At 39.4% G+C, this 25,386-nt stretch overlaps 1 protein-coding gene across 1 annotated transcript in view; it reads right to left on the minus strand.

Annotated features, from left to right (window-relative positions):
- Positions 1 to 2,957: 2,957 nt before the first annotated feature.
- ARRDC3 (arrestin domain containing 3) overlaps positions 2,958 to 25,386 on the minus strand; it is a 41,508-nt gene continuing 19,079 nt past the window's right edge. The window contains exon 7 of the mRNA XM_087715713.1: positions 2,958 to 3,532. Coding sequence (XP_087571839.1) covers positions 3,333 to 3,532 — 200 coding nt within the window. The 3' untranslated portion in view covers positions 2,958 to 3,332. The remainder of the gene's footprint in view (positions 3,533 to 25,386) is intronic.

Below are 25,386 nucleotides of genomic sequence, written 5' to 3' on the forward strand. Positions count from 1 at the left end.
GATAGCCTGGGAAAAAAATCCACAGCATTGAAATGCCTTGGACGATCACTCACTCTTTCCCAGTCTAAACAATCTCCTAAAGCAATTGTTAGCCTAAAAATGAAATGCAGGATCTGGGAAAAGTGAGCACATTCTTTTGGACAAGTGGCAAATATAATCTTTTAAAAAGAAGAAGAGTGCAACTTGTTTGCCATTAAGAAACAGAAATTTTAGCCTATTCCCTCATAACTATGGCCCGTGTATTCTGTCTTATTACATCCTAGTGTATCAAACAACCAGTCAATACCTTGTGAAAGTGAGGTAAAAGGCCTTTCATAAGCAAATTGAGAGCATTTGTAGCATGGACAATAGAGGTCTGTCATGACTCATGATCTGAAGCAACAGGACATTGTCTCCTATTGTGCACTTGGGAGAGGATGTTATTTTCTTGACCGGGAAATAGGAAATATTTACTAAAAGGGCAGGAGGTTGGACTAGAAGACCTCCAAGGTCCAGCTCTATTCCACTGTAAGATCCTGCAGGCCAAGATTCAACTACCCTCCTCTATATTTGTATCTGTGCTGAATCAGACAGCAAACAGCACTCCTTCCTAACCTAGTTGAGGTACTGAAATATCTTGCTAGAAAACAAGCAAGCTCAGAGAGCACCAAGGACCTCTGAATTGAATTAGATTCCCGTTGTCTTCTTTTGGATACAGAAAAAAGGATAACAGAACTGATTTGTACACATTGCAAGCCATGCTTGATTGGGAACAGAAAGAGCATTTACAGGCAATGAGGATTCAGTCTGCAGGAAAAATGTCTGTAATCCTGCGCTTGAGAGTTATATTGCCCCCAAATCTAAGGTTCAGTGGAGTGTCTCAATATTGACTGGAGGTGACACTGGAGGGCATGTACATGTGGAAATGCTTCTGTCAGACATTCTTTAGCTCTCCTCCATAAGATCCAAACCATAGGATCTCCTGCCATAGGCAAGGGGGTCGGACTAGAAGACCTCCAAGGTCCCTTCCAAGCCTATTGTTCTATGTTCTACTGATTGGCATCATACATTAGTTTTGACAGCCAGCCTTGTAAAGCAGAGAGGCGGTTTCGGATAGTGCCTAAGGCAGGCAAGGGAGGAGGCGTTTTCGCCTGGCAACCTAAAAACGTTAACGCCACAATTTTGCAAGTTGATAATAAGAGAATCCTCGCTGATGATCGGCGGAACCCTTCAGGCCCTTAGCTGCCTTTCTGCAAGCTGGACTGCTCTCTTGTCTGCAAGAGCGCGAAAGTCCCGCCTCGTCGAGAAAAAGCTTCTGACGCGCGGCAACAGCAAACTGGATTGAGGTGGATTTGGGAGAGACCGGTTTACTGCGGCTGAGGAGTGTCTCTCGGCCGCTCGAGATAGGCTGCCCGGGAACAGCTGAGAGGCTGGGAATTCCATTGGCAGAGAATTCAGTGAGTCAGCACTGAGTCACCTTTCCCTACGTGACAGCGGAAAGCACACGGCTGCGCTTAATGGGCTTGCGCGGTGTTCGAGGGCGGGCCTTCAGAAGCGCCGACGGGCGCGAGGCCAATCGAATGGCCGGGAATGCGAAAGCGTGCTGGGGGGGGGACGAGGGGAAGTGGGGGGAGGAACGAGCGGCTGATCGGGGTCTCCACGTGGATCTCGGCCATTCTGAGGGAGTTCGCTGTCGCCCCCGTAGCGATGCCACGCAAAGTTTCCTTCTCGTCTTCATTTCCATTGTTTTCATTTCCAAATAAAATGGCAGGAAAAGGAGTTTAGGAACTCGAAGGCAATGACAGGAAGTCTCCATTGGATTTTAGCTCAGTTTCGGGAAGAAGGGAGGAAAAAAGCTTGGAATTGCGGTGTGTTTTGCAATATCAAAGTGTGGAGAGATTAAAACCGGCAGCGTCAATTCCAAAGCAGGCTTAAAACTACTAGTCGCTCTCACCCACCCCCACCCCGCCAACTCACACACGTGTACAATACATCTTTTGTTCACTTCCTGTCATCCCTCAATGCCACCACCAGTTCCCTGCATTCACACTCCAGAAGATTGTCTGACCCTGAACTGAACTAAAGAATGAAGAACTGAACTAAAGAATGAAGGCAAAGCGATTCATATAAAATAGGGCAATCTAATAAAGATTAGTTATTGCTACTAGTCGACTGGATTGTAATATTTAGTATAGATCTTGTAAAGCTAGTTCTCACTATTAAGATTATAAGTGAATTCATAAATTCTTCCGAACCGGGTGTTAGCTTCAGTGTAGTTAATAGGGTTTTTATTGGCTTTTGTGTGTTTAATTTTTTAAAAGCATTTCAATCTCTTTTTTTCCATCTCCTTTTCTTACAGCATGGGCTTTTTATGCATGTGGCAGCTCTTTAATTGATAACGATATCTCCCTGGTTATTTTCTTATGCTGCAATTTATAATGATAGTGTGATGTTTAAAAAATGGTTATAAGCTGGCCTAAGTGGTATTTTTACACTAAAAGCTTCCATAGATGTTTGGATAATTTTTAAAAAATTAACTAAACCGGTTGGCAAATTGGATGCACACAGGCTACAGTCACGCTCAGAGATAAAAAGCTTTTATGTTGTGTTGACATCATTAGTACTTGTCCTTTGTTCCTTGCAGAAAAATCGGTAATTCCTGAAATGCATACTTCATTATAGTGCACTTTCAAAAACTCAGGTTCTGTAGACTGGTTTTAATTTTGATTTTAAAGAATCCAGTTTTTAAAAGAAGAGAGTAATTGTAATGTATATATTATATATGTATATATTCTCAGCAACTGCTACCAGCACTTTGAGTTGAACTGTATAGAGTTGTAGAGGTTTAGGCTCTTATTTTGGCATGAGAAGACTTGACTTTGGGTGTTTTAAATTTAAATTACCTTAAATTTACACCAGCAGTTATGTCATAAAAAGCGGTTGACAGATTTATTTATTTTTTAATATGGAGAGGGGTCAAAAATCCTTAAGTACAGTACACACTCACTGAATCAATCTGGAAAAAAAAACATTTTCAAGCACCATCACAAAACCAGCACAAAATTTTGAAGAGGGATTTTCTCTAATGGCAGTGACATTTTTTTCCCCTTTTCTTTTCCTCCCAATGTTCCTCCAGTGTGTTTTCAATATATAGACCAGTGAATCATTCATGTTCTTTTCATTTAATGTTATTTCACTAACAGCACACAAATTATTCCATGTATTTTTTTAATTCCTTCCCTTTCTTTTTTATATACTAAAAAAAGCACAATTGTCATTTATTTATTTATTGGACTGCCGGATCCCTTGCTACTGGTCTTTGGTGGTACCTCTTCATTAGACTTCTTCAATCCTTAGTGATTTCCTGTGTTTACTAGCAAAATCAGCATGTCATTAGTTACTTTCTCACAGTCCAAAAGATATGAAGTTCTTGAGGAAGAGAGAGGACTAGGTTCTGTTGTAAATGTAGAGATACTTTGAATATATTGCATTTCTTTGGGAGACGTTGTATTCACAATGGCAGTTTGCATGTACCATAAACTTTTATGATCATCTGGAGAAAAAATGGAGAAAAATGCAAACTAGGGTGATCATCAAAGGGAAAGAAGTATAATTTTAAAGTCATTATGGTGGCTATAACCATATCATTAAAGTCCCACCCCCTTTTTTATGCATTATACACATGCATAATGGCCACTGTCTTGATTGCTTTGATCCTCTACTCTCCAATGCCCCTGATGTGAGTTATCCTCACAAAGACAGCAACTGTTTTAAAACAATTATGTAAGAGCCTTGGTGGTGCAGTGGTTAGAATGTAGAATTGCAGACAAACTCTGCCCATAGCCAGAAGTTTGATCCTGTCTGACTCAAGATTGACTTCACCTCCCATCCTTCTGAGGTTGGTAAAATGAGGACCCAGATTGTTGGAGGCAATATGCTACATTTGTAAATTAATCAGATAGTGTTGTAAAGCACTATGCAGTGGTATATACATCTAAGTGCTATTACTAATTGACCATAGCAGTGGCAACTATGGGGACAAAGAGGGCAAATTATGAGCCATACAATAGGATGTTATAATACAAATGCCAGTTATATGTTTGCATCATGTATCCTGATGCCTGAATGTAATCATTTGAATGATGATGTCATCATATATGTTTTATAATTATAGTCCAGTATGCTAGGGACACTGCTGAATCCTAGATTTCATCTGCAATTGTGTTTTAGTGCAAAACAAATCAAGGAAACAAAGATGTATGTATTGTGGAAGCAATGGGAAACAATCAGTGGTGCAATTCAGCTGGTTTTATCCAGTTTAGGCAAACCAGTAGTGGCGGCAGAAGGATCCGCCCACCTGCCCGGATATCATCACGTCCCATTTTTGATGTTCTGCGCATGCGTGCATTCACATTTGTGAACCGGTAGTGAAGGTAAGTTGATTTCACCCCTGGAAACAATGTTCAAAATGCTATTACTGTTAGCATGCAAATGAGAAAATGTAAGCAAGATCCAATAGCTACATTGATGAGTGAGAATACCAAAAAGAATGTTAGGTAGAACAAATCTCTTAATTATGCCTGAAGAATACTTAAAATCACAGGAATTGACTGTAGAATTGTTTAAATTGCAGAATATATTTCTTAGACTGTAGAATACAGTCTTAAGAAATGGCCATTCAGGCAAGGATGGGCTTCAAAAATTGCGGCAAAGGGTTTGCTGCCCCGTTGCAGCGGTGGGCATGGTGGGGGTGGCCAAGTCTGCTTCCTGCACCATGACAGGAGGGGGGATTTTTTGACCTCCCCAGGCTCCAGAGGCTTTCCTCACGCTTCTGGAAAGGTGAAAACTGCTTCCCCAGGGCTCCGGAGGCCCTCCAGAGGCTAGAAACAGGCCTGTCCCTGGACTTCCGGTAGCCCGTTTTTCCCCTCCCCATGCTCCGGAGCCTTTTCTTGAGCCTCTGGGAGGGTGAAAACTGCTTCCCGTGGGCTTCAGAGGCCCTCCGGAGGCTGGAAACAGGCCCCTTTCCAGACCTCTGGAACCTCTGGTAGGCTCATTTCCCTCCCCCTCTCCGAGCCTTCACGCAGGCTGTGCACTTACCTGACATGATGAACAGGCCGCGTGGAGACTCCTGGGAGGGGGGGACAGGGGGCATGTCCAGTCAGGGGTGGCATTTGGGGGTTCGCTGAACTGGGCAGAATCCTAGCTAGAGGATCAGCTGAACACGTGCGAACCCCCAGCAGTCCACCCCTGCATCCTGGTCCAAAAAGACCCAGGATGGCTTTCTAGTGGTTTCCATCAAACTTTAAAAGTTAGAAAACTTGCTTCGTTTCTTGAAAATCTATCCTAATGATAAAAACAAAGTAGAGCACAGACACTGGCAGAAAAAAGTGTGTGATGATGATAGTAGGAAATGCCAAAAAATAATAATAATGATGAAGAAGTTAGAATTTGGGGAGCATATGATAAAAATATATAAGCTTCTCAAGTGTATTTAAGATAGAAAACAAATTGGGGAAGGGATTAAGCAATCATACAACAAAGACCTTTACCATTGCTGAAGTAGTCTCACCCGCCCTTGAGTGGGCAGAAAACTACCGTATGTCAGCAGGAGATTTGCTGTTCCACTCTGATCCCTATTTTGCCTCTGCTTGCAGTCACTCCCGTTATCTGACTTCCTTCCATGGTAATGGCTGACAAACCCTGTGTGAATTAACCTATACAATTCAGCCCACAATTGTGTTTGTTTGGACAGAGTATATAGTGTTGAAACACTGGCCTCAAATGAATTTGTGTACATACTAATTAGATGTTTCAGAGAAATTGTTTGAGAACAGGTACTCCAAAGTATTTAATGTTTTATTTGTGAATACAGCATTTTGAAAGGCAAGGGACAACTTTAGCAGGAGTGGCCAAGATCCCATATGGGATTGCTCTTGAAGACTCCAGAAGCTTCACTGCAAGAGAATGCTGCTGTTGCTGCTTCCTTCTGCTAAAGATTGCTGGTGAGAACAAATCATGTCATCTGCAAGTTTCAGACTCACATTTAAAACTCTCACAAAAGATAGGGGGGTGGGGGGGGGAGAGTTATATTAGCATAGTGAAAGTCTCCATAAGTCCTTGGTTGAATATCCAACATTGCTTTTATATGTTCCAAAAACATACATTTGTTTTAATGTATAAACCAAATTATAGACTTACATAAGACAAATGTTTCAGCATAGTCAGGACAAGAGAAACAACAGCAAAAATCAAGCTACTTGGATAAAACATGAACATTAGAAAATTGAGAACTATTTGTCTGTCAGTAGCAACCTCCACCCTTCTCTCCCTTTGGAGATCAAGTTCTTGGTTCCCAGAATTTGAGCCTTTATTCAATGTGCAAGATGAAATACATAGATTTTTTTTGTCCCGAATTCAAAGAAAGCAAGGAAAAGCAATTTATGAAACTTAACTTGGCTGAAACAGTACTGCATTATTGGCTTCCCCTCTTAGCCTTTAGAGATTTCCTAACTTCTGAAGACGTCATTAGTATGAGAAAGTTGACATTTAAGTGAGACAGAGGAACGGGAAGCTGTTAACCATTTCTTGATGAGAATGCTGGAGGAAACGCTTGTTTGCTATCATGTTATATGGTATATCATTGTGAGGTTTTTCTTATGTTTGTCTCACAGTCCTGTGGATTATATGCAGCTTGATATAATGCCTATTTACTCAAAATAAAGGGCAGCAGTACATAGGGGACTGACTTCCCTTAACTTTAAAAGAAAAATAAGAATACTTTAGAATTCCAATGAGAATTTGCAGTGCCTGTGGCTTGTAGCCTGTAAATATATCCAAGCTATGTTTTGCCTCAAGGAGACATCAAAGAGATGTTCCTTTATAATAGACTAACAGAATGCAGTTTTGGAACACTTGTTAAAAAGAAAGATGGCAATAGAATAGAGAGTGAAGTGACTTTGAAGCTAATCTAATCTGATCCTAACTGAAGCTGGAAATTATAACTATAGAACTATGGTAGTTCCCCTCTGCTTCAAATCTTCAAAGAAAGGGAGATTCTCCACTATTCAAGTTGATCTCTTTGAAAATAAATGAATAAATGAATCTAGAGGTATAGAAACATTGGAATCCTTGGGTCATGTGAGTTGACATTTCTTTCTGTGAGTTTTTGGTTGTTGTTTACAACTGGATATTTTCACTAAGTATTCCACTGTTTTCTGATATTTCCCCCCCTCCTCATAGGAGGACTTTAGTTTAAACTAAGCTTTAAGATCAGGTCTGCAGGGCAACTTGCAAATATATTCTTCTCAGTTTTTTAAAGTACAGCCTTTTTTCTTGTAAAGAGATTCTCATCTTGGAAAATCATGCCATTTTCAAGTCTCCAGAGAGTTGTGAGTTTTTCCCTGGATGAGAAAGGTATTTTTTCAAATGCTTTACAAGTGGTTTGCTAGGGCTTAAGAGTAAGGTGACCAGATTTTCAGATTGGTAAAGAGGAACACCTTTGACTGGGGGGGGGGGGTTGATTAAAAATTTTATATGGAGCAACAAAAATTTTCATACAATGCAAAAATAGTATTGTAATATATTTTTTTATTTCAACGTAACTACAATTTACAAATATAAATTATAACTGTTGCCAAACATCAAAATTTTTATCACGTGGCCATGAGGATGCTGCAACGGTCGCTAAGTATGAAAATGGTCGCTAAGTGTGAAAAATGGTCATCAGTCACTTTTTTCAATGCCATTGTAACTTTGGTCACTATACCACCTTTCTTGCCACAGTTCTTAAGTGAATAACTGCAGCTGATAAGTTAATAACATAAGTGAATCTGGTTTCCCCATTTGACTTTGTCAAAAGGTGATTATATGACCCCAGGACATTGAAACCATCATAAATACAACACAAATCTGTTGCCAAACATCAAAATTTTGATTGCGTGATCATGAGGATGCTGCAACAGTCGCTAAGTGTGAAAATGGTGGCTAATTGTGAAAAATGGTCATCAGTCACTTTTTTCAATGCCATTGTAACTTTGGTCACTATACCACCTTTCTTGCCACAGTTCTTAAGTGAATAACTGCATCTGGTATTTTGTATTTTGGATAGAATCTTTTTTTAAATAGTTTAAGACAATTTAAAAAAAGAATCCACACAGAATAAAACTATTTTAAAAAATCCTATGCACAATAAATAAAATATTATTTTAAAATACATTAAAAAAATAAAAGAAAAAAAACCAGCTCACTTACCAGCAGGCACAAGTGAGCACTCCAAGTCAATCCAGAATGATGTAGATGTTAATACAAAGAACTGAGCAAATTAAAATGGTGAAATTAGTCAGGGAAATATTTTTCAAAGAAACTTTGCCACCATTTTTTCCACACGAGCCCCTCCCCTCCAGAAAATCCAGGAAGGAACACTCGCTACCTCTCTAGCCAAGTATTTCCTGGAGCTCTATGGTATTGGGTCATCTTTTCTTATAAAAGTGAGTAAAAGGGGCGGGGGGGTGTCCGTTTTCTTGCTTTAAAGTTGTAATATCTTCAATGAAAGTACTGAGACAGAGAGAGAGAGGTTAGACAGAGTGTCTTTTGTCTTGCCCCGGTTAGGATTTCTTAAGCAAATCCACTGGGCTTTCAACATGAAGCCAGAAAATCGGGACTTTTTAAAAAAAAAAACGGGACACGGGACAAATTGTTATAAATTGTGACTGTCCCGCTGAAATCAGGACGTCTAGTCACCTTAGCTAAGAGAGACTAACTGACCCAAGTGAATCCAATGAACATCCATGATAATACATGAACTTAAGCTCAGATATAGTTCTCCTAGTTCCATGAGGGCAAATCTATGGCACGTGTGCCACAAGTGGAAATATGGAAATGTGCGCATGTGTGGGGCAGAGCGTGGTGTGTGTGTGTGCGCCACACTCCATTTTTGGTTCCAGGAGGCTTTAGGGGGGGCCTGCTAGACCCAAAATGGGATATGGGGAAGTGAGGTGCAATCCCCCGTAGCCTGTTTTGGGACCCAGGAGGCTGCAGGAAGGCCTGCTAGGCCCAAAATGGGTACAGGGGGCGCATGCATGCATGGGGGGGGGCAGGGGGAATGGGGGTGGCACATGCACGGGCACGGAACATGGCGGGTGTCATGCATGCATACACAGGGGGTAGTGTGCATTGCATTATGGATGTGGGCATGCGCATTTGCGCTGTTGTGCACACCACACTTTCGGTACTCAGGGACAAAAAAGTTAGCCATCACTGTCCTAGTTCATTCTATGCAGGTTTGAATATAATCTTAATATTAATATTAAATATTAATTCCACTAAATTAGTGGCATATTGTGAAAGCAAAGATTCTTTTTGTTGGAACCCCCTAGCCTCTCTTTAATTATTATAAATATTAGATTGGCAATGGAGATTGAGATTCCCATGTTACTGAAAGCCCAGTTGGTTGTTGATCAAGGTTAGAATTTTCTGTTTTCTCTTTGATTAATCTAAAATACTCATTTTTCATCTTTCCAGCCTTAATTAGGTATTGTCTCATTTGGGATATTCTTCAAGTATCAACTAAATACTTTGTTATGCAGGATGAGACATCAGTGGTTCTTAGGCCTATTCAATTATGAAGCAGTCCTGGAACTGCCTTAAAATATAAACCCAACAAAATAGTAGCACCAGTTCTATTATGAATGTAATTCTCAAGTATCCAAGAATGGGAGCATGCTTTTTTTCAATTCATATGCTACAAATATGTTTGTGTGTGTATGAATGAATTACTAAATTTAAATGTAATTATTTTCACCATATTAGGAAAATCTGGGTGAAAGTCTAGCTATTCCAAAATCTACTGTGTCTGGAGACTTTTTTCCCCTCTTAATTGTTGTTTGGTTTGATTTTTTAATTTTTAAATTAGACTTAAATTTAAATAGAATACTGTTTCAATAATCAATAGCTTGTCCTTTGAAAAGGTAAGTAGATAGCCACAATGTTTTTTTAACCTATATCTCCAGATATATTTTAAGGCAGATAACCTGTAATTCTGATGCCACTCTTTCTGTGCTTTTGTTTACACTGGAAAACATCTCAGCCTATTTTTTTTTAATAAAAGACGACATAACCTGTTTAACCACTTCCTCTTTGTAAATTTATGTTCTCGTAACTTCTATGTTAAGCAAAAGCAAGGTCTTTTTCCTCTCTCTTTTTTAAACAGTGAGAAGTAATGCTTAGGGAAGTTTAATATGGGAAAAGAGAACTAACTACTTAAGAAATTTTAGTATAAATGTTAAAGTGCTCATGGTTTTAAATAGTGTTTTCAGATTCATTGGTGTTTGTAAACAGGTCCATTGCAAGGTCCCCAAATCAATGATTGGGAATATTTTGAGTACTGATGGCACAAGCTAATATATTTTAAGAGCTCTTGTGCTGGCAAGTGGTGAAATAAACAAATAGCCGACATTTAAAAGCTTTTATAATGTTTTCAATATTCTAATCCAATTTAGAAATTGTTTAAGTGTTAATAAGCAGAATGGAAATGTCATGCTTATGAAAGCAAACTATTTGGCTCAGGCTTGATCTGGAGAAAAGTGTTCCTGATTGAAGTATACAGCACTATATAACACACCCACACACATAAACACCTAATTATTTTGTGGGGCATAGTCAAAGAAGTTTAGAAGCCAAAGCTTCAGTCAGAGAATCTCTAGCAGAATGTTATGATAGGCACAGAGATTTGGCTGCAACCGGAAAGAAGACGTTAGTATTAGAAATGCATAGCAGCAATTTTTAATGAGTAATTTTTTTTCCAGCTACTAGGCATTTTGAGTCAATTCTTAGTCAAAGCCATCGAGAAAGTTTTAAGCATTTCATGAATCACCAACACTATTTCCTGAAACGTGTTGCTTTTTCTTAGGTCTCCCTCCCTTGAAAAGAATGCAACACTCACTGTCTTTTTAGTCAGTGAGTTCTTATACATTCAAGAATCCAAATAATTCATTAATTTAATTCTCCTCTTGCAGACGCTCCCCATGTGTATGATGTCAGTCAGTAATACTGAAATTGAATCCACTGGATCAGTTTTACACAGATATGAAATGAGTCATATTCAGGAATGGGCTCCAAATATTTCAGCAACGGGTTCTCTTCCCCGTTGCTGGGTGGGCGTGGCCATGGTGGGCATGGTCTAATTGGCCTCCTGCACCAAGTCAGGGGGGGAAGCATTTTCACCTTCCCCCAGGCTCCAGTGGCTTTCCTTGAGCCTCTGGGAGGGTGAAAACTGGGCTCCAGAGGACTTCCACCCCGCCTGCCCCTCCCCTCCATGCAGGCCCTGCACTTACCTCACACCCAAAATAGGTCACATGGGAGGGATGGGAGGGGGTGGGGTGGGAGGGGGCAGCCATGGGTGGGATTTGGAGGTTCTCCAAACTGGTTAGCTATGGGTTCTCCCAAACCTGGGCGAACCACTAGCAACCCACTCCTGGGCATATTATAAATAGTAAAGTAATATCTTTATCGATGTGCTGTTTCTTCTATGACACCTCCCCTTCCCAGTCTGATTGATAATAAACAGAGATTGCATCATTTTGAGGAGAGAAACTCAGAACAATTTTGACCTTGGTTTGTAGACCAGGCAATGGGGAAGTGTGTTGGCACATCTGATTGACTGCATTAATTAACATGGCGTCTGTTATTCAAATTGTAATGAAACAATTGTGCTCACAAATCATGATTTTTAGCAAAGCTTGCATACAGTAAATTGTATTCCTTTATTTCAAGTCAACATTAGTTCCACAGAATATTAGGTACTTTGGGCAAGACACTTGTGCAATATACTGCACTAATAACTGGGCTATCATCAGAGTTCACTGAAGTGTGATGCAGTGGCCTTGAAGCAAATTGAAGGACAAAGGTAGAAAATTTAAATTAGTTCTTACCTTCTCCTAATCAATTGACTACATTAATAGAAGACCGGTAACATATTTATTTACCAAAGTGCAAATCTATTTGCAAACTTCTAAATTACCAAATGCTAATTTAGAGTAAGTGATTATCTACATATGCAATGGGAAACCTGTGGCCCTCTGTTGGTTTATGTACTTATTAGATGTTTATCCTACTTTTATTTTTAGTTAATTCAAGGCAGTATTTATATTTCATGCTCTTGTCTCTTATTTTCCTCACAATCACCCTGTGAGGTAGGTTAGATTGAGAGAGTAGGACTGATCCAAAGTCAGTAACCAGCATTTATGGTCTCCTGGTTTCTAACTACACCAGGGTTGTCAAACTCGCGGCCTGCAGACCAGATGCATCACATGCTGGCCACGCCCACCGTCATTTTAGCAAAGGGGGGGGGAGTCATGATACATCACGTGATGAAAATGTGACAATGTGAGATTGACACCCCTGCACTACACCAAGCTGGTTCTCTATTGCTGATGACTCCCATCGTGACATACGTTGTAATAATATTACAGATATAAAGATTTTGCATATTTCTAAGGCATTATATTGTTCAAGATTTTACTCAAATATATCTTGTTATTTTGTAAAGTGCTAGGTGTTTCTCTCCATTTTTAAAATGGAAATTGTTTGAAAGCTCATTTAGTAATATGCTCTCTGGGAGGAAAAACAAAAGGGAAAGAAAACGTTTGTGTTTAAAAACAGACTGAATTAGTTCATAAAGTATACATGTTAATCAAAAGGATGTCAGTGGCATGAAACAAGAGGCCATGTATGTTTGAAGCTGCGACATTTCCCTGCAGTGATTGCATTGATTTCCATGTTCCTCAATGACAGAAGAAAAATAGCATACCCTGACAGCACTTATTAATAGTTTGAGCAAATAATTATAATCCTGGTAGTGTAGGATGTTGAATTAATTAGAGAAAGGCAGTCATATCCTCCAGGCAATGGTCTTAGACCTGGAAAGGTAATTTGCTTCTGATTAGGAGACAAGAATAATTATTAAAAAATGAGTGAAGTAGCAACACGTTAAGGTTTTCTTAAAAATATGCATAATCTGAATAAATGAATGGAAAAGAGTTTTTCTTCTTTTCCTAAGACTGGAGTAAAATGAATATGAATAATTAGCTGAAGTAACTGCACTGATGAAAGAGAGGTACAGTCAGGGGTGGGCTTCAAAAATTTCAGCAATGCGTTTTCTGCCCGTTTGCTGGGTGGGCGTGGCCTAGTTGGCCTCCTGCGCCATGTCGGGGGGGGGGCATTTTTGCCTTTCCCAGGCTCCAGAGGCTTTCCTTGAGCCTTTGGGAGGGCAAACACTGCTTCCCCTGGGCTCCAGAGGCCCCATTTCCAGCCTTCTGGAACTTCTAGGAGGCCCATTTTCCCCCTCCCCAAACCTCCACGCAGGCCCTACATTTGCCTCGTATCCAAAACATGCCGTGTGGAGACTCCTGAAAGGGGTGTGGTGTGGTGGTGGGGGGGCAGCCAGGGGTGGGATTTGGAGGTTCTCCGAACCAGCCATAACGTTAGCTATGGGTTCTGCCAAACCCGTAGCAGCCCACTGTATATAAAAAGTCTACACTTCCATGTTTAAATGCGTGGTTTGAAATTGTTTAGTGGGAAAAAAATAACAAAAAGTACAATAACATGTTTTTAAAAGTGTTCATACTCCCTTATAAGCAAGGATATGGCTTTGTTCAGAATTAACCAATCACATTCAAACTGATGTTCAATGGTAGTGCAGACCATCAATTAAAGCGACTCTGATCAAGACCATATAAGATTTAGCTGTTGTAGTAGGATTTTTCTGACATTTACTCAGTTGCCACCTATAGTCAAAACCAAGATCTACAAAGTGTTTACAAAGCACCAAAGCAATCTCATTGTTGGAATGCTACACCATGGATGGCACTCATCAACAAGTGGAGAAAATATGACACAACAACTCAATATCTGTCAAAAAATGGATAAAAAAACAAGAAAACTAGTCTGAGAGTATGTTTGTTGCAAAAAGAACACTGCATCACCAGAAGTACACCATTCCCACAGCTCTATGAAAGCAGCTATTCTGCTTTTCTTTCTTCAAGTTATATGAATCCTTGCCTTGTGTGGTATCTGGATGATGGCTGTGCCCAGCTGGTTTTACCTCTCCTGGCGGTGAGCAGATAACAATTAAGATGACTCAGAAAAAAAGGGGGGAAGGAATGGAAACTAGTTCAAGTAAATATCACTCTGCTTTCATCAGCAAGCCCTTGTGAAATACCATTACACAACATGGTAACATAGCATTTGATTAGATCTGTTTAGAAAAGTCAGACTTGGTGATGGCACTTTGACTTGGAGCTGTTGATACCTATATAATTCTTTGTATCTCTTTACACCAGGAATGAAATTCAGCAGGTTCTGACAGGTTCTGGAGAACTGGTAGCGGAAATTTTGAGTAGTTCCAAGAACTGGCAAATACATCTCTGGCTGGCCCCGGACGGGGTGGGAATGGAGATTTTGCAATATCCTTCCCCCAGGAATGGGAAGGGAATATTTTGCAGTATGCTTTACACAGTGCTGCATGTAAGAATAGGAAAAACATAATTACTGAATTAGAAAATCTTAAAGGTAGAATTGGCTATTTCAGCCATCAAACGCAATCATCTTCTTAGATGTTCCTATAGACAATGACATTTTGCATGGATAATCCTGACAAAATGAATACAAATAATCATTGAATTACAATCATTCATTTAGTGGCCATTGAAAGTTACAATGGCACTAAAGAAAGTGACATGACAGTTTTTCACACTTACGACCATTGCAGCAACCCCATGGTCATGCGATAAAAATTTGGATACTTGCCAACTGGTCCCTATCTATGACGATTGCAGGGTCCCATGGTTATATGATCCTGATTTGTGACTTTCTGACAAGCAAAGGCAATGGGGAAACCAGATTCACTTAACAACTGTGGCAAGAAAGGTTGTAAAATGGGGCAAAACTCAATGATTGTTTTGCTTAGCACAGAATGATTGTCTTGCTTTGCACAGAAATTTTGATATCAGTTGTGATCCTAAGTCAAGGACTACCTGTAGTATAAATTTTCCTGCTTGTGCAGTATTCACAACATTCTTATTATAAATTTAATAAAGCATTTATATTTATCATATAGCAGTTAATGTTTGGGGCAAGAATTGGGAGTCCCAGATCCAAGAAGCAGGGCATATTTAGTAACTTTGCCTTAATCATTCATACTTATCCTAATATACCTTACAGGATTCTTTTGAGGCCGTTCGCTGTGAAAAACCAGCGAATCGGAAGTTCAAGAGCGGACTTCCGGTTTGCTCATAGGGCTGTTTTTTGCCCTCTAGAGCCTTCAGGAGGCTTCCCTGAAGCCTCTGGAGGGTGAAAAATGGTCTCAAAAGAAGGCGAAAGTCAGCTGGCCAGTACATACATGGTTGCTGGAGCTGACAGGGCAACTCTTCGTTTGCCCTAACAAATGGTTCCATGTGCCACCTGTGGCATACATGCCATAGGTTCGCCATCACATTCACATTTTTGGTGAACCGGTTTTAAATGGGTTAAATCCCACCACTGATCATAGGTAAGGTGGGGAAATCACCTTTCCAGATAGCTTTGCTAATTCAGGAATAAAGTTTCTGATTAATCAAAGCAAATCAAGTTCATTAACCAGAAATCCTTGCTGGATTGAGAAATTTCAAGAATAGGTCTATTGAAAATAGAAAAACAGGTGAAATGCTTTGGCTGGCTGGCTGGCTTACATGATTAAATCTGAAGCTTGTAAGAAACACTATGTTCTCAGCTATCTGTTGCCTGAGCTTTTGAGGCTCTGGATCCAGAGCTAACTACTCATAACAAAAATAAAGGCAGAATTAAAATCGAATGAATGAGGGTAGCCAGGGTAGCTTTCATATTCCTTTTCTTTCCATGGCTTTTGCTCTTATTGAGGTGCTATATTCTTGAAAGAGAATATAGCAAAATGATATCAGTCTTGTTAAGAAATATCCCTGTAGAGGCTATTCTCAATTTTCAGTGCCTTAGAGGTCAGTCGTTGCAAAATGACAAGGCTGTTACTTGAAGACCAGTTTTTGACACTAAGAAGAAATAGAAGCATTCCACTCAGGAGGATGACAGCTCACATTTCTGCGCTGGGTTTATATCTTGCTTTTCCTTTAGGAGTTCAAGGTGCACATAGAGTGTTTCTTTCTTCCACAGGAACACTCTGGAAACCAAGTTGGTCTGAGAGAGAGTGACTAGCCCAGGAAGCTTTTGGGGGGTGAAGGCTGGAACTTGAATGTAGCTCTCCTCATGTTCCATCTAACACCTTAACCACTATATGGTATTATTTCTCATTTGCTCAGTTACAACGTATGTTAATAAGCCATGTGTTTTCTTAATAGAAATGTATGAGAAGCATGTCACAGGATCCTGCTACAGCCCCTATCCAATGGCACCATTTTAATTAGGTAAGACAGAGGCAGAGGTGGTATTCAGCTGGTTCTCTCCAGTTTGGGCAAACTGGTAGTGGTGCATGCAGGAGGCTCCACCCACTCATCCTGACGTCATGAGCGAGCACTGTGCATACACAGAAGTCTGTGCACATGCACAGATGCAGTTCGTGCTCATGCTCACATTTGTGAACCGGTAGGGAAACTAAGTGAATCACACCACTGGACAGAGGTATATTATTATCAACTATAAGGGCAAGCTGTATCATTGCCTTGGCAGGCAAGGAGAAGAAGGCAACTGAAAACAACAGAGCAAAGATGTCTTTTGCCAATGACCTAGTAAAAGTCAGGAGGAAAGATCGGGCGATTTAAGTAGTGTTTCTGAGGAACTCCAAACTTTTCCTCTCTTTCTGCTTTAAAGCACAGAAGATCACAATTCTGCTATAATCACCTTTGACAGTTTGGGTTCCTTTGAAAAAAGCAGGACAGTGAACATCTGTCCAGTTGAATATTGTACAGGCCATTTCAGAATGTACCTAGAAGTATGTTATGGTGCTTAGAACTGGCTACTTTCCCTTTACTTAAAAAGAATTTTTTTAAAAAACAATGAAACAATAATTATAATAGCTTTTTTTAGCCAAATATGCTGCTTCTCTTATTTGGAGGTTTGATATCATGTCATTCATTTCCAAATGTACCAGAAGTTCACTTAATGGTGAATATACAGTATTTTATAATTGGATGGTAGCTGTCATACTAATTGCTATTTGAAGTTCTATTCCTTATAAAAATTCTAGAGCTTCTACTGAGAAAACAATGGGGGAGGGATTTAAAGGTAAAAAACAATCTTCAAAAACCATGCCATATCAAAGGGGAATGCTTGTATACATGGCATTGTTCCTCAAACACTACAATCTTCAACAAAGCCTGCAAATACATGCTTTTTTCTTTGCATTTCAAGGTCCTGAATTCATTCATCATCACCACCACTCATCTCTGTCAAAGCCCAGCTTTTGGTAATTCTCCCTGGTCTATAATTTCATGGTTACAGTAATTAAAAAATAAACATATAATCTATGAATTTTATCCAAATGCAGACCCGATATTTCTCTTCCTTGGGGACTTAGTAAATGTCAGTTCAAGTGTACAAAAATAGATTGTACAGTCCTTGGACTGCTGTACTTAAAACTGAATAAATAATTGTGTTAGCTACAAGAAAGATTTGGAAAGAAATGTAATTTCACAGAGGAAATTGTACATCGATGGGATTCATAGTGTGACTACATCTGAGGTTGAAAATATTTCTTCCAAGTGTATTCATTTGATACAGTTGTGGATTTCTCTGCCTTATGTTGGATCCAGAGGTGGTATTCAGCAGGTTCTGACCAGTTCTGGAGAACCGGTAGCGGAAATTTTGAGTAGTTTCGAGAGCCGGTAAATACCACCTCTGACTGGCCCTGCCCCCATCTATTCCCTGCCTCCTGAGTCCCAGCTGATCGGGAGGAATTGGGGATTTTGCAGTAACCTTCCTCTGGAGTGGGGAGGGAATGGAGATTTTACAGTATCCTTCCCCTGCCACGCCCACCAAGCCACACCATGCCATGCCCAGCAAGCCATGCCCACAGAACCAGTAATAAATTTTTTTGAATTCCACCACTGGTTGGATGGCATCTCAAAAGTTGTATTCATATAAGATACCTAACCATGGTTCAATTAGCTATGGTCTACATATTTAATCACATTCTGTGCACCTTTGGCATTTAGTCATGCCGACCACATGACAACAGAAATGTCTTCGAACAGCACTACTCTTCAGCTTTGAAACGGAAATGAGCACCGCCCACTAGAGGCAGGAACAACTAGCACATATGTGCAAGGCGAACCTTTACCTCTACCTTACCCATTTAACCCAGTTCTTTGTATGCACAAAACACTGAATCATAGACTAGCCAGGCAGCTTGGATGTGTTACTCATGTTGTACTAAAACTGGCTGACTTGAGTGTTGCCTAAATGCAGCCATACATTTAAGTCAGTATGACATTTAACTCTGAGAGTTAGTAGGTTAAATCAATTTTCATTTACAAGGGATTGCTGATACCTCATACAACACAATACTGAAAGAGTAGACAGCACACACATTTTAATACATTATTTTTAAAATAAATGTTCTGCTTAAGTTTGAAATGTGGACTTTAAAGCAAATGCCATTTGTAGTTTAACAACAAAACATATTTAATAAAAACATAGACTAAAGTGTGATTCATACTCAGCTAAAACTTTCCTAGGGAAAAAGAAAGCTTTTCTTTAATTTATTCCTAAAGACTTGGAAAGTAATCTGCCCATTTCCAAACACTTGAATTTGCTTCTTGCCCAATAATTCTATTAAACTCTAGTAAATGGATTTTGCAGCTGAAGGTCAATCTGGATGTTGCTTTTTCACCTACAGTACGTCATTTTTTGAGTCTGCATAGATAGTTGAACATAACATGCATACTGATGTCAGAAAGATCAGATTTTGAACAATCCATAATATTGGGAAATTTAAAACAAGCTTGAAACTGCTTGTTATTCTGAAAGGTTTTCTATCTGATTGTCAGTAAAGGTATGAACATTTTTTTTAAAACCTGTGCCCAGTGCTAGAACTGATTAGAGCTGCAATCTAAAAAAAAGTAGTTTCTGCAGGCCAAAATACAATGAAAAGTGGTAGCACCTTTTGCTTCCATTCTATATTCCTTGGTTTATTGTAGCAGCTCTGTTTCACTATTGCACTATATTAAACATTGAGGTTGTCTGTCCATTTCTGCATTATCCAGTTATAATAGAGACATATTACCTGTTCATTAAGGGGAAAACAGGCGTAAGAGTGAAGCATACTTCTGAGATTCAGTATTCAATAGGAAAGCCTTTTAACTGAGCATCAGTTTTGATTAATACTTGAATTTTGAACACACTACAAAGGTAGTCACATTGTCCTGTAGTGGATTCCTCCAAACTAGATAGATCAAGGGAGGACCTCCCAAGAGACTTTTATGGCCTGAAGCAAAAACAGATTTCCTGTCTCCATATGACCAGAGTGCAAGTTGATTTTTTTTTTTAAAAAAAAAGATTGCTGATGAAATAGCAGCATCCTAGAGGCCATTTTAAGGGATGTGTAGGATGTACATTTTTCTTTCTCCAGCAGAAGGAATTCAGATGGGACAGCTCCTGGTATCTTCTAGCACTTGAGCCTGAGGTAGTTGCTTTACTCTGTCAAAACTAACAGTGTTGGGCATGGGATAATGTTTCAAGGTTCTCTTTTTACTTACTTTCTTTATTAGATATATATCCTGCCTCTACTGTGCACAACTCAAGGCAGTGTATATAATGCTCCCTGCTCCTGTTTTCCTCATAGCAACACACTGTGTTAAACAGAGAGTGTAAATGGATGAAAGATACCAGACAGCTTTTGGGCCAAGGGAGGACTAGAACATATTGGGTTCTAGTCCAATATCTTAATCAATCATCAAGCCAACTCCCGCTATAATTCTTGAGAACTAAAAGTTTGTAGGAGAACAATTACTAGTTCTCTAAGACAATAACTCTTGCCAGTTGTAACCATGATTCAATGAGACAAGAAGACAACAAAAGGACCTGGAATATGATGAATGGGAGTTTCCTAAAATCTTAATTGTTGTTCTACATCTACACATAATCTTTTATTAATATTATTCAGTTTTTAAAGAATATTGTACTTCACAATGTTTTATGTCTTTTCTGCCTAATTGAATATGGATTTCTTGGTTCATATTGTAGATCATATTCGAACTCATAATGTTGCCCTGAATGCTACCAGCTACCAGCATAAGTCCTAATATCATTCCAAGAGTGATTGTGTTACATTATCTTTACTGACCTGATGTTAAAGTCAAACGGGTTCTTATTTAAACATGTCTAAAAGCTTTCATAGAATATATCATTGTCCAAACTGAATATTTTGTTCTTCCTGTTTAGGTATAAATGTCTTACTTAACAACAGAAATGTTGGACTCAATTGTGGTTGTAAGTCAAGGACTACCTGTATTTAGAACAGTGTTTCTCAACCTTAGCAACTTGAAGATGTCCGGACTTCAACTCCCAGAATTCCCCAGCCAGCGAATGCATTCGCTGGCTGGGGAATTCTGGTAGTTGAAGTCCGGACATCTTCAAGTTGCCAAGGTTGAGAAACACTGATTTAGAAGCTATAAAAGCTATGGCTGTGATATAACTTTGGCTTCAAATACTTGTAGGTTACCAAGTATGTAATTACCTCCCAGAAAAAAAAAAGAAGTATGGCAGGAAAAAATAATATGGCAGCTATACTTCTGCCTATACTGAATCTTCCACCATTCAAATTCATTGCAGAGTTTAATTCATCTTTATTATTCATCTTACTGTGGGGTTGTTGTTGTTGTTTGCAATTTTTACTGATAAGGGAAGACTCTAGTCCTTTGAGTATATTAGCAAGTTTTACTCATGTTTTCCAGAGTTTTAATATTCTTCTTAAGATGTGATTAAAAGAATTCTATACAGTATTTCTCGTATGGTCACACTATAAAAATCCCAAACAAAGAACTCAACTTTTAAAAAATAGCAGCATATATTTAAATGTCTTTTATCAGCTACAAACCTAAATCCCCTTTTCTGTTGGTGATATTAGTTAATATAATGATATAATAATAATGTTATACATCATTGCATATGCAAAATCTCTCTCTCTCTCTCTCTCTCTCTCTCTCTCTCTCTCTCTGTGTGTGTGTGTTGGTGTGCAAATGTGTGTGTGCATGCATGGTTATGAGCAAGTGTATTGTCCTAACATGAAAGAAGTGTGAAATTAAGGCTTGTTTGGCTGTGATGTAACAGTCCTTGCAAACTTTTTGGCCTTCCTGAATGACATTGAATCTTGACAGCTGGCATTTGCTGCCTTTCAACATGTGAAATGCCATCATGGTTAACAATTATTCACTCCCTTTACTTACAGCATACAAATGTTATTTTCTCTTGGGTAGCTTGCTCAAAATATTCCCTTTTACTTCTTACATCTTCAGCTGTTGACACCAGGCACCAGAGAGGCAGAATTATTTTGTGCCCTCTTTTCTACCCCAAGCTTTAAAATGAACACCGTTCAATGTGACGTTTGCTTTTTCTGATGTCAACAGCTTATATTACATTAGTGAAGGCCAAGGACAAAACGAAACCCAGAAAACTTTGTTAAGTCATTTGGTCAAATTCAGCATTCCGGAATATGCCCATAATAATTATTGTTACCCCTGATCAAAAATGTCACCATATTAAGAAAGAAATACAAATTATGGCAGGGGTGTCAAACTCGATTTCATTCAGGGCCACATCAGGGTTGTGTTTGACCTTGGGGGCCAGGACGTGTGTGGCTGGTGTGGGCATGGCCAGATTGATGTCACTCATGTCAGGGGCGTCTATGGTGGCCCGATTGCTCTGCCAGTGAAAACAGGCTGCTGAGCTCTGTTTTCATCTGTGACGGCCTCCTGCCGCCATCTGCCAGTGAAAACGGAGCTCGGCAAGGTTGCATGCACCCCTCCTCAGCTCCAGTTTCACTGGCAGAAGGCGGCAGGAGGCCTTTGCGGTTGAAAACAGAGCCTGAGAGAGCCGCATGCAGCCCTCCTAAGCTCCGTTTTCACTGGCAGAGGCACTGCGGGTCAGTTCTTTGCTGTTTCTAAGGTGACCCCTTGGGCCAGATCTAAGTGCCTTGAGTTTGACACCTCTGAACTATGGGAACAAAGCTACAAGATTAAAAAAAAAGATAACACAGTGTCTAAACCCAGGATTAGGGGTCCCTGTTTCAACTTTTAAGAACTGTATTTTGTATTCCCAATAAAGAAAAGGGACTCCAGTAATGAAGTTAATGCTTGTATAGTAATGAGGTAATTTTTGCCATTGAAGAAAGCTGTTTCAGGGATCAGAGATGGCTTGCCATTTTCAGATGGAATGTGACCCAAGCAACTTTTTCTTTGATGGAATTTTTGCTTTGTCCTATAAAATGCAGAGTTTACTTGTCTTATGAATAACTCTCTCATATTGAAAAGGTCCTGCTTCAGATTCTACTGCTTTTGTAAACTCTGAGAAAGCTACAAAGTAAGCAGTGGGATTTAGAAAGTTATCTTTGCCTTGCCCCTTGTGTAATAGAAGGCATCTATTTCTTCTTCAGCTGAGTAAAATAAAAAGAAAGAAATCATGCAGTATTTCCAAATGAAAACAAATAGCTACAGTCTGATCCCTTTTGCCTGAACTAGACGTATCTTATAAAAATCAAACTAGTGTTATTCATCCCCACCTCCTCACGTCTCCTGCTCTGTTATGTGGAGATTTGCTACCATCTAAAAAATAATAATAATCAGGAAAAATATTGAAGTAGCCCAAGTCTTATATTAACTATGGGGGAAAAAAACCAATCCTGTTTTCCTTAGACCAGAGGTTTTCACACTTCTTCAAACTGGAGAACATCTTAGTCTAATTTAGTTTTAAACCCCAGAAGTCAAATCAAAAGGCAAAAGTAGAAAATTGGCTTTGTCTTAATGACCTTTTTCTCCCACTTAGTTTGTCACTGAATCATGACATCCTAAGATTCCATGGAACATAGTTTGAAAAAAAAGGTATTAGCGTGGCTGCACAAATACCACCAAAATACTGAAAGAAACCCAACACCACTGTTACATCCAGCAAAGGAAACTAGAAGCTGCACCTGCTGAAAGAGTTTATTGGCAAGCCCAGTGCTATGAAGCCTCCATTGACTTTGAAAACAAGCTCCTCCAAAAATGGATAGAAGACAATGACATTTCAGAATGATACCCACAGTTACTTCAACAATAGATTTCAGTCTCCCCACAGACTCTGATAAACTCTGTGCTTCCAGGCTGGGGCACTAGAAACACCTCAGTGTTCACAGATGAATTGCAGAAAACAAAAGGCTACCTTAAACTGCCAACTACCTGGGAAACAACCATGGAAAATGGCTATTGTGAATATCTTGTTTGAAGCAACTGATTGGTTACAGTGGAAGGCAGGGGTGGGTTTCTGTACTGGTTGGTACTTGTTCGCTGGACGTGCGCGGAAGTGTCTGGGCGGGTGAGCGGAGCCTCCTGTTATCGCCATTGCCAGTTCACCCGATCCGGGCTAAACCGGGAGCAACCACCTCTGGTAGACGTATGCATGTATGTGTGTATATCTAAAACATGGCTGACTGATCATGAGCAAGGAGGAGCAATATAGTGAAGCAGAACTGAACAACTGACCAAAAACAAGCTCCATTCTTTGCTAGTTTTACAAGGAAATGGAAGTGCCAATAGTGACTATGGCCAACAACTCTGGGAAGTAAAAATGGTCTAGGCATGGCAGAATGGTGCCAAGTTCCAAAAAGTTGTACAAAAGACTATATTTCTCAACAACCCCCATTAACAGAAGTAACATTTTATACATGCAGAAATGGGGGGAGGCTTTTATTATGCAGGTGCAGCCATTATCATGATATTTTGTTTTTCCTTTCAATTTACTTGTCAAAGCTTTCAAATTGTCTTTGAAGCCAGCTTCTGTCCTTCTCATTCAGTCCTTTACATTGTGAATGGCAAATTGTTAATCACATATCAGTCTATATCTGGAAAGGCCAGTGTCTGGAGTAAGAACAGTGGATGGAATGACAAAAGTAAGCAAAGCGAAGTAAAAAAAATGAGTAAATGAGCAGCTGGGACAACTGAAAATAGTGGTGAGTTTAACTGCCATAAAATGTAAGTGTGTTCCTAACAGTATTCTTTATAGAGCTTTCAGTATCAATTGCTATCATTGCTGATAGCAATTTAAGATGAAGTCTTAAATGAATAGACAAGATTTAATGCACCCTTTGGTGACTATATAGCTGTGTCTGCTTTGCTCAAGAAGTTATTAAGGTGTTTTTTTTTGTAATGCTAGCAGTCTGTTATTTTTAAAGTACACCTGAAACAAAATGGCTATATCTGAGAAGTTAAGCTTAGTTTTCTTTTTAACTTCCTGGAAAAAAAAATCAGTTTCACTTGTAACTTCTGCTACAGTTTTGATAATTAAGGATAGTAAAATTGTCAGTATATTAGAAAATGCAAAAGTTGGGCTTTGTGACATCATATAGTCAAATAATTTCTCTTTTTCTTTTAGAGAATAAAAGAGAATAATTTCTCTTTCTTTTTCTCTCTGTTCCTTGATCCAACTATCCATCCATATATTTCTCCACAATAGAACACAAATACTATACAATTATTTGGGTCTTCCTGTCACTATTGGTAATGTCAAACCAAGGTTCTGAAAATAAAGTTGGGGGGGGACACAAAAGATTCAGGCTTCTGAAAGAAGGCGTCAACGTCGTGACAATACAATGTGCGGTCCCGACAGTCCGAGACCGCCGTTGACACTTTTGCCACTGGATGATCCAGTCAGACCTAAACCGCCCTGTAGAGACAGGGAACAGGAAGACAAAGCCTTGCTGGTCTCAGGGACATCGCAACGTCCCTGACTGATCCAAGGGAAGCACTTCAAGCTGGAGGCAAACAGACAGCCCTAGGCTGACGAAGTCGGAGATGGCTCCGGAAGGAAGGAAATGAAAGTGAGTCCATCTGGTGAGGTTTTTTTTTTCTATTCTGAGAAAGATTGCCCTAAGAAACTTTTTTTAAAAAGATAAATTAGTCCTTTAAGTAAAAGAATAAAGCGGCGAATTTAATTTTTATTGGACTGCCTTGGAAAGTTTTGTTTTTTTCTTTGTAACGATATTTTATGGATTGAAGTGACCGTAATTTTTCCTGTTTCTCCTCTTAAAGTGAACGGATTGATTTTTTCCCCCCTCTATTCTTTGTCGCCTTATTTTTTGGCTTGAATTAAAACCTTTTTGATTTCAACAATTCTTCCTACCATTTGTTATTAAATTCCATTAAAGACAATTAAAGACCTTTGTTTTCCATAAGCTTGAGACAAGTATGAAAAAGTAGA

Source organism: Thamnophis sirtalis, unplaced genomic scaffold (assembly GCF_051295495.1).
Source record: "Thamnophis sirtalis isolate CommonGarterSnake01/CBP01778 unplaced genomic scaffold, rThaSir2_p1.2 scaffold_5, whole genome shotgun sequence".
NCBI classification, from domain to species: Eukaryota; Metazoa; Chordata; class Lepidosauria; order Squamata; family Natricidae; genus Thamnophis; species Thamnophis sirtalis.